The 9,730-nt window shown below is 59.2% G+C and overlaps 1 protein-coding gene across 1 annotated transcript in view; it reads left to right on the forward strand.

Annotated features, from left to right (window-relative positions):
- Positions 1-9,161, forward strand: part of NR5A1 (nuclear receptor subfamily 5 group A member 1) — a 21,479-nt gene extending 12,318 nt beyond the window's left edge. Inside the window, exon 6 of the mRNA XM_059412197.1 lies at positions 7,422-9,161. Coding sequence (XP_059268180.1) covers positions 7,422-7,669 — 248 coding nt within the window. The 3' untranslated portion in view covers positions 7,670-9,161. The remainder of the gene's footprint in view (positions 1-7,421) is intronic.
- The last annotated feature ends 569 nt before the right edge of the window (positions 9,162-9,730 follow it).

A 9,730-nucleotide genomic window follows, 5' to 3' on the forward strand; every position in this document is an offset into this window, starting at 1 on the left:
CCTGTATTCGTTCTATAAATGTGCTGAGCATGGGCACTCTGCAAGGCACCGGGGACACAGGGTGTCTCCCTGTCCCTATTGTCACCAAGCCAGCCCTATCGGTGGAGAGACCATAATCATAACCCAGTTAGTAAGCTACGGACAGGAGTGAAATGATCAGTGAGATGTACAGCCCGGAGGACCGTGATAGGGCTGAGGAGGAAAGTAAAGCAGGGAAGTGGCAGAGGGTGAGCCCAGCCCAGCAGCCCCCAGCCCTGAATCAGGCGGGGGTCCCCTGAGTCAGGCGGGAGTGGGGGGAGTGTGGGGGTGGGGGGTGTCTCCATCTCATCACCTCCTGACCTGCCCAGCCAGTGCCGCTCCAGCCTCCACCCTGCTCGGGGCTCTCTTCAGTCTGGCCTCCTGGCCTCCTTCCCCTAGCAAGCCATCCGTGCCTTCCCCGGGTTCAGCAGGGCTGTGAACACGGGCGTGTCCTTGCTCTCAGGTGGCTCCCAGTCCAGTAGAGGCCTCCGGCTCGTGCTGCCCGGGTGGGGACAGAGATGGGGAACTCGGAGTGGGGAACAAGGGCTCTGCCGAGAAGGCTTCCTGGAAGAGGGACATCTGAGCAGGGCCTTAGAAGATGAGTAGGAGTTTGCCGGAGGGGTCAGTCTTTTAGCAGAGGTGTAGGTGGGATGGAAGGTCAGAATGGAGGGGCATGACTGCCTCGGCGTCAGGATTCAGATGTCATCTTTGTGGTAATTGACATCCTAGCCCGGGTCAGGCAAGGGAGCGTCTGCCCGAGACTGGGGAGAGCCGGGCGTGTTGGGCGGGTATTAAGGGAGTGTTGATGATGGTTCCTGGGCCGTTCTCTTCTCCCTACTCCTGCTCTAGTTGGAGGGTTTCCGTGCAAGGCGACAGGGCTTGGTAGGGGACAGCCATGGTGCTGGCTGGGGACAGAATCGTGGGCAGCCAATTAGGAGCTGTGGCCTGGAGCCCGTGGAAGGGCCTCTGGGGCCCGGGCCATGCTGTCTTCAGCTGGGGGAAGCCCTCTCTTCCCTCCAGCGAGACCCGTCTCCGAGCCGTGTCTCTGTGAGCTGCCGGGCATGGTGGCGTGTGGTTGGGGGTGTGGAGACTCTGGGAGGCATGTGCGTGTTTGTGCCTTTGCAGTTGTATCACTGTTTTCACATATGAGCGAACTATGCCCTTTCGTGGGCTGGTGACTTTTTCCATGTCCCTTCGTAGAAAGAATCTGTATGTAATTGGGGAGTGACGGGAGATTTGGAGACAGGAAGGATGTGGAGTGCACATAGAATTGAAGTGCGGGGTCTGTGGCGGTCGGGCTGCTTGCTTGCTTGCTTGCTTTTTTTTTTTTTTTTTTTAAAGATTTTATTTATTTATCTGACAGAGATCCCAAGTAGGCAGAGAGGAAGGGAAGCAGGCTCCCCTCTGAGCAGAGAGCCCGATGTGGGACTTGATCCCGGGAACCCGAGATCATGACCTGAGCTGAAGGCAGAGGCTTTAACCCACTGAGCCACCCAGGTGCCATCGGGCTGCTTTCTTGACCTGACACTAATCAGGAGGCCTCCAGGGAGGTCCAGAGGTGGGGTGGGTGGAAGGGGGGCTGCCAGCCACTAGCCTTCTTGGCCAGGCCTCCCTGTGAGTTGCTGCCCCACTTTGGCTTTCTAGACCCCTAGAGCCCAAGGCACACCCCTGTAGCCCCTGCCCCTCTCCCAATAAAGCCTCGGGGGCTGGGACTACCAGGCCCAGTGCAGCTCTGGCCTCAGCCACGTGATAAATCCAGGACTTCTCCTTGTATGGGAGGTGGGGGGCGGTGGGGATAAGGCTAGCAGAGCCCAGCCCAGCCCTCTTCCCAGGGTCCAGGTGAGTGGTCGAACTCCGAAGCCAGAGTGCTGGCCCCTCCTTCTCGCTAGTCTTCCTCTTGCTTGCCAGAGTGGGGCCTAAGAGACAGGGACACTCTCCAGGGCTTGGCTGGCATAGGCTGGAGGGGCTGGATACAGGAGCGAGCGAGCAAGAGAGAGAGAGAGAGAGAGAGAGAGAGAGTGTGTGTTCACACACGTGAGGCACAGTGGAACAGTGCTTAGGAATAGGAACCAGGGACGGACCGCCTGGATTCTAAATCTGAACTCTCTCTCTGGCTGTGTGCCCTTGAGCAAGCCACTCTCCTCTCTGAGCCTCTATTTCCCCATCTGTAAGAGGACCATCCTGATAATCCTTAACTACTAGGAGGATTTCATGAGGGAATTCCCCCGAGGTGCTCCGCATAGCTTGGGCGCTTGGAAAGTGCATTGGTGGTGATTTTCCTCCTAACCATCATTACCACCAGTGAGCAAAGGAAGAAACGAATGAATGAAGTGAATGAATGATCAAGTCAGTCTCCATCTTCATTGCATGCTGTCTGGCACAGTGCCCTATCACAGGGATGCAGGTCTGGCTGAGGTGGGTAGGGGAACGCCCAGCCCAGCAGGTCAGAATCCGTAATGAGGCTGAATCTGGGAGGGGAGGAGGAGGAGGAGGAGGAGGCCTAGGTGCCTGCACCTGCCTGAGCTCCTGGGAGAACAGTAAGAGAGGAGGCCAGCTGAGCTACGAGGCTATGGGCGGATAAGTTCCAGGTTCCAGGAGGAGCCTGAGCAGGCCAGTGTGATCAGGGTTGGGCCAAAAAGAAGAAACCACCCCACACTTAAGATATCAAGGAAGACTTCTTGGAGGAGGGACCTCTGAGCTGGGCCTTGCAGTATGAGTAGGAGTGTTCTAGGTGAAGCAAAGCAAGCGGCCGCAAAGGCGTGTGCAAAGAGATGGGGAATCCAGGAGGTCTGCTGTGGTGCGGGGCAGGGAACGGGTGGAGAGGAGGCTGGGGAGGCGGGCAGGGACTGAGCTGTGCAAGGCTTTGAATGTCAGGCCAAGGACCTTGACCCTTCCCTTGGGAAGGCTTTTCAGCTGGAGTAACATGATCGCATTTGCATTTTAGCAAGGTCCTTCCAGCTGCTGCAGGGAAGAAAGTTGGCAGTTGGCAGCCCAGAGCCCTACAAGAGGCTAGACCTGGGGCTGGAGTGAAGTGGACAAGTTTGGGGAAGACGAGAGGGAAGATCTGCCCAGAGTTTGGAAGGTGGAGGTGGGGGTGGCTCTCCCATGATCCCAGGCCCCAGGAGTTAAGTCCCTAAGAGACCTGGAGCCCAGAGAGGGATGGCCACTTGCTCTTAGACCGCCACCTGGCATGCTGGACCTCACCCTTGGGGCAGTGCCTCCCTGGGCTGGGCAGCCCTGTCCCTTGTGACGACTGTCCCCCAACCCCCCCTCCGCATCGCCTGCAGCCCCCTCGCGCCTCCTTCCTGCCGGTCTCCGCAGAAGGGTGCCATTTGGCGTCTAAATAGCCTTCCCCCTGCAGGCGTCGAGGCAGGTAAGGAGGTTTAATTAAAATTAGTGCCTCTCTCCTGGCAATCGCGGTGTTTATGAAGATGGGCCCGGCTGGCATTGTTCCGCAGAGGACTTAATCGAAGCTTAATGGATTGACCTAACATTCGATTTCCTGACTCCCATTGAGGCGGCCGCCGCAGCATTCCCTTAAGCGTTTGCAATTTACCCACTGCTCCGCGCCAACAAAAGGCGGCCTGAATAGCAGCCCCACTCGAGGGGCCATTGTGCGCGGGGGCGCCTGCCTGAGTCACCGCTATTGGGACAACATTCTTTATGCCTCGCTGGAATGAAAGGATTATTCAAATATTCAATTAAACCGTGAAAAGGGGGCTTTTCTGAGAACCTGGGGGCCCCCAGCTCCGCAGCGCTAGCAGGCTGCTCTCCGAGGGGGTGGTGCCATCTCCCAGCCCCCTCCCGCCTCCCATCTCCAGGACTGCTGGGGCTAAGCAGGCTGGGGGTGGGGGGGACATGGCAGGCTTTTCTCCCCTGGGCCCATCTCCAACCTGCGGTGTCCCGGGGCCCAGAGGTGGGCACACAGATCAGGCCTGGTTCCCATTTTGCTGGTGACAAACAGCTCAGGGGAAGGGCCTTGCCCAAGGTCACCCAGTTGGTGATAGAGCTGGGATTTGAACCCCTGACATACTAAGGGGGCACCTCCAGGTCTGTGCGACTCCTGCTCCCCCCTGTCTACTGGAAGAAGGGCGTGGCGTTCAGTGGGATGTTGGCTGTCACACCCATTATTCCACAGAATCTTCACGACAGTCCCTTAGAGGGGGGTGCCGGGAGGTGGGAGAGGGGACACGACTTGACAGTGGTCTCCTCCAGGGTGAGGAGGAAGAGGAGTCTGGAGTCCACAGTAGCCTGGGAAACCTAGGATCCCAGGGGTGCGGGCCCTTGGACAGGACTCCTAGATGGGACAAAATGTAAAGTTTTCGTGTCCCATCGCTCAGGAACTGATGTCCAAGCCTGACACTGCCTGTGCTTACCTACCAGCCTTTGGAGCCAGGAGACCTGGCTTTGCGTCCAGACTCTGGCATCTACTCGGTGTCCCAGGCGCACCCCACGCCTGGGGGAAGCCCTTTTCTGCCTGCCTGGGTGTCTTTGGGGATTAACTGAGCTAGAGCACGATACCCTGCGGGTGCCCGGGAACCTGGGTGCGCCTACACTGCAGGGTGGTCACTGGGGCTTAACTGGTGATGGCTTCCTTTCCCCAGCCCGGTAGCCCACTGCATGGGTGCGGTGGGGGTCTCCAGGCTGCAGAGAGCTGAGAGGTCCAGAGAACTGTTAAGAGTGGGGGCTGTCCCTGTCTGCACCATACCCTGCGCTCCACCCCATTGTCCCTCGCTGGTGCGGTGCTGCGGGGCTGTGGGGAACAGTAAATCCTGGTAAAGCCGAGGCTCTGGTCCTCCCAGCCCCCTCCCACTCCTGCCTCTACTGCAGCACCCCAGCCCATCCTCCTCCACCCCCAGCTGTTTCCTCTGGGCCCCCTTACTGCTGTGTGGCCTTGAGCTGGTCCCTACCCTTCTCTGGACCCTCAGCCTCCTATTGCGTATGGTCAGAAGGCAGTATCAGGAGAATTGGCCAGCCTGGGCTAGGGGTCAGGGGTGGGGGGGGAGGGAGCCGTGAGGAGAGGTGGGGGTGGGAGGTGAAGGTAGACAGGACTCTGTGGGATGAAAACAGGTTGGGACAGGGACGGGCCAGTAGCCACCTCTTGTGCGTAGGAGGCCGGCTTCAGAGAGGGTGGGGGCTTCCCATGACCTTTGAGTGTGTCTGGAGTAGTCCAGGCTAAGGAGCAGGGCTGCAATGCACAGTTGAACACGTTGTTCACTGCACAAGGGCCCCTAGACAGGGGATGAATAGGGGCTGATATCCTGCTTGTGAGCCCCTTGCCATACTGTCCCTGTGGACAAGGGGAAACTTCTTTCTAATTGGCAGCAAGGTGCCTTATGGGCTCATGGTGATCAGGGGGAGGCAAGGGAGAAAGTGACCCTGGCTCCCTGCAGGGAGGTGAGGCAGCCAGGGGTGGGGGTGGAGGACGGCGGGGTTGGGGGGGGGCGGCGGTGGGCAGATCCTGCCATACGCCTTAGGCCCAGCTCAGGTTTCCCTAAATCCAACTTTGGACAACACAAGCCTCGGCAGGCGTACCGGGGGCGGCTGGGGATCAGGGTTGCCAGGAGCATCGAGCCCTCCTGGCGCAGTGGGTGTTAAGCGGGATTAGAAGGGCCAAGGGCTGCACATGCTGGGCTCTAGACTCCCCCGCAGCCACGGAGCTGATGGGGATGGGGGCAGAAGGGAAATGGACGGATGACCACTGCCTGAACCCCTGGAGGCCGACTCACAGGCCAGGCCGGGCCGGGCCGGATTTGGGGCTGGGGGACGGATCCCGTAGATTCCTGCTGAACCTCAGTCTCCAGGCGAGGCACCAGCTGGGGGTGCGGCCCAGGAGCTGAGAGACACCCACCAAGCCGTGATGAGGACTTGAGTGACAAACTGACCCTCTCTGGGTGCCCCCCGGGGCCCAGGTACCTGCGCAAGGTGGGCGTGCCCCGTTCCCAGAGGAAGGAGGCCTTGCAGGCCAGGAGGGGACAGGGCACAATGCCACGGCTCCTAACTGGTGGGACTGGGTCTTGAACCCCAATCGCCTCTCTCCAAAGACATTTATTTTTCGTGTCTTCACTGCACCCCTCCTGGGCGTGCAGGAGGCACTGGTCACACTCCTCTGTCCCTGGCACAAGCGATCACCCTTCCACGGAGAGCGGCCAGCCCTTGCCTCTCCCACAGGCAGCCACGCCTTCATGTTTAACTTGGATTCCTTGTCTGTCCCTGTTCTTACATAATGTGCAGGCTTCTGTGCAAGCATTTTTAATTTATGTAGATGGCTTTGCCATGTAGATTGAACTCTGGACCTTCCTTTTCTGTTTTTTTTTCCCACATAGCTCTATGTTTTTAAAGATCTGCCCGTATGCTCTGTGCTATGTCTGCTCTGTTGCTTGTGTCTCCCATGCGGGACTCCCCGGGGTGCCCCCCCCATAAATGCAGTTGCCGTGAGAATCCACATCCCCCCACGGCCCCATGAGAGAATCTCCTTGTGGTACTGGAGGCTCTTGATCGGTAGACAAGAGGAGTGCTTGTCGCTGTCTAGAATTGGGCCTGTCCACTGATGGCGACGGTGGGTGGTGGTGGTGGATGATGCAACAGGATGGTTTTTTGTTCTCTTTGTTTGAAGTAGTTTCCACGCGTGGTGTGGAGCCTTATGTGGGGCTTGAACTCATGACCCTGAGATCAAGACCTGAGCCGAGATCAAGAGTCAGACGAGACGCTTAACCAACTGCCCCATCCAGGCGCCCCATGATGGTTCTGACTGTCGGGCTGGGGTTGGTGTTGATCATGGTGGGGTGAGAGTAGGGGTTACAGTGGCGACATAACTTGTGTTCAAGTATGTCACCACCTACGTGTTCTTACGTGTCCAACACTGTTCTCCAAGCACTTCCCACCGAGCATGTCCCTGAATTCTCCCGACAGTCCTGTGAAGTAGGTACTGTTGTCACCTGTCACATGCACAGGGAGACAGCTGGTGAGGTGGAGATGGTTTTGGAGACGATGGAGGTGTTCATCCTGACCAGTGGGAGGGTGATGGTGGCCGTCATGATGGTGGCAGGTGATCGTGGTTGGGGGAGTGACGGTGGCAGTGGCCATGTTTGGGATAACTGCAGAGAGGGCAGTGTTGGTGATAGCTGCTGTGGTGGTGACAGGAACGGCTGTGGTGGTTGGGGGGATGGTGGCGGCGGTGGCCACATTTGGGAGGGATGCGGGGCTGTCAATACTGGCGATGGGTGCTGGGGGCTGTGCTCCTCCACGGCTGCGGTGGCGGTGTGGTGGCCACGGGAGGCCTGGTCGCGTCTCTGACAGTAGTGGCGCCCGTGTCTTTGGTGCTTCTAGGGGGTGTTGGCGTTGCCAGTGACGGCGGCTGATGCGATGGGCTGCTGATGGTGACGGAGCCCCTCCCTTTGCAGATGTGAAGTTCCTGAATAACCACAGCCTGGTGAAGGACGCTCAGGAGAAGGCCAACGCCGCCTTGCTCGATTACACCCTGTGCCACTACCCGCACTGCGGGGACAAGTTCCAGCAGCTGCTGCTGTGCCTGGTGGAGGTGCGGGCGCTGAGCATGCAGGCCAAGGAGTACCTGTACCACAAGCACCTGGGCAACGAGATGCCGCGTAACAACCTGCTCATCGAGATGCTGCAGGCCAAGCAGACCTGAGCCTGGGCTGGGCGGGGCCGGGCAGGTGGGCGGGGCCGGGCAGGTGGGCGGGGCCGCAGCCGCAGCCGCCCCCGCCCAAGGCCCTCCAGGGGACTGAGTTTTTTCTGCCTGCCCAAGAGCCCCACCCTGCACGCCCCTGCCCCTGCGCTCTCGGCAGCCCCGTGTTTGGGAAGGTGGGTGAGGGGGGACGGGGTCTGGTGGAGGTAGGGTGGCCCCCGCTCGGAGGGCCCCCCCGGAGAAGGCGGCTGCTAACCACCCTCTCACCCTCCCCTTGCTCCCCTGTCTGTCCTGGAGTCTGGACGCAGAGATCCGGGGAGGAGGCTCGGGACTCCCTGGTGGGCCTCCATGTCCCTTGGGTCCCAAGTTGTCCCTTTCTCCTCTCCGGGAAACAGAAGCAGAGGGACGTTGAGGGGGCACCAAATGGAGGAGAAGAGAGGGTCTCCAGAACTCCCTCCCGGAGACCAGGAGGGCAGCCCTCTGTTCTGTCAGGGGTCACTGAGTTGGTGAAGTTGGTCAGGCACTGTGGGGCCTAGAGGACACTAGGGGGCGGGTTAGGACCAAGCCTCCCCAGCCCTTCCACCCCGTCTGACTCGTGCAGGGGGGAACTGTGACATGCTATCTGAAAAGAATTTCTCCGCAGTCCGCTCTCTCTGTCCCTCTCCCACCGAAGGAGAAGTTTCTATTCCTCTCTCGCCAGGGAGCTAGAACATTCTAGCCCCACCCATAGTTGGCCAGCCCAGGCTGGTATGTGTCTGCAAAGGCTGTAGTCAAGAGGTTTGTGGGTTTGGGGGTTTCGTTTTTTAATGTAGTAATCTAGATACTCTTGGAAAGGTGGGTATGTAGTGGGGGGCGGGGCAGGGAACGGATTTGAGGACCGAGGCGGGGACTTGAGGATTACCCCCAAGTACAGCCTATGGTTTCTCTCCAAACACTGTGTGCCAAGGACCCCATGGGTAGTGCTGGACCATTGTTTTGGTCCGGAGAGGAGCTGTTGCTTGCCCCTCCTTCGATGAACAGTAGGATGGCCTGTCGGGTCTCAGAGTCTGTGTGTATGGGAATACGGGTGAACTTGAGGAGGGTGTATGGGTCTCCAGACGGGGGACACTGCTGATAAGCCCCTTCCGCATTGGCCCCGTCCCATTGGATCCCTTGCTGCAAACCTTTGAAGCTGGGTCTCTGCTCCCTGGCCGCCTCCTGCCCTGTGTCCTGAAGGACACTCTCCAGGGCCAGGCGCTAGGGGAGGCCTTGGCTCTCCTTGGTCCCCGGGCTGGGTGTCCGCCGTCTTTCCTGCTTCCACGTCGCCATTGCAGCTTGTGCTGAGCCTGCCCAGTTAGAGGTAACTGGGCATCCACGCCCCCCTTGCCTCCCACTGCCCTGTCTCTGTCCCCGCCCCTGCCCACTGAAACATGTGCCCCTGCCAAGGCCAGAGACCCACAGCCCCAAAATGAGAAGTGCCCTTAAGAATCTCCCCAGCCCTTGCAGCCCTGGAATAAATTTTGCAATTAGTTTCCAGCTCCCTTTGCCCGTTTCCATTCTGGGGCCAAAGCAGAGCCTCCAAGGTGGGTTTCGGTGGGCAGTGCTCTGACTGGCATGGGCATGACGGTCAGATAAGCTTTGGTTCAAAACACCAGGCACCGTTGGGGAGCCTGTGGGCCCCATGTCATTCCTGGGATCTTGCCATACCCAGGAGGCCTGGGAGAGGCTTGGGTCTTCCTGGGCCTCGGCCAGAGTTCTAGCCCGGCCATGCATCTCAACTGACATCTTGGGAAGAAGGGAACGGTCATTTCATGAGCACCTACTGTGTGCCGTCCCCTCATCTCTCTGTCCCTGCGGTGGCCCAGTCAGGCAGGGGCTATGATCCAGGAGAGGGACTAGGCAGGTGCCCCTCAGTCAGGAATCTGCAGGGACAGATTCAAACCTGGGTCCCTCTGACTTCAGAGCACCGGACATTTCCTCTCAGTCCCTCTGGTGGCCCTGGGCCTGGGACTTCTTCCTGGCTCTCTTGCCTCGCCCACTGCTAGGAGGCAGCAGTGAGCATGGCTGATTTCTGAGACCAGCTGC

Source organism: Mustela nigripes, chromosome 9, assembly GCF_022355385.1.
Source record: "Mustela nigripes isolate SB6536 chromosome 9, MUSNIG.SB6536, whole genome shotgun sequence".
NCBI classification, from domain to species: domain Eukaryota; kingdom Metazoa; phylum Chordata; class Mammalia; order Carnivora; family Mustelidae; genus Mustela; species Mustela nigripes.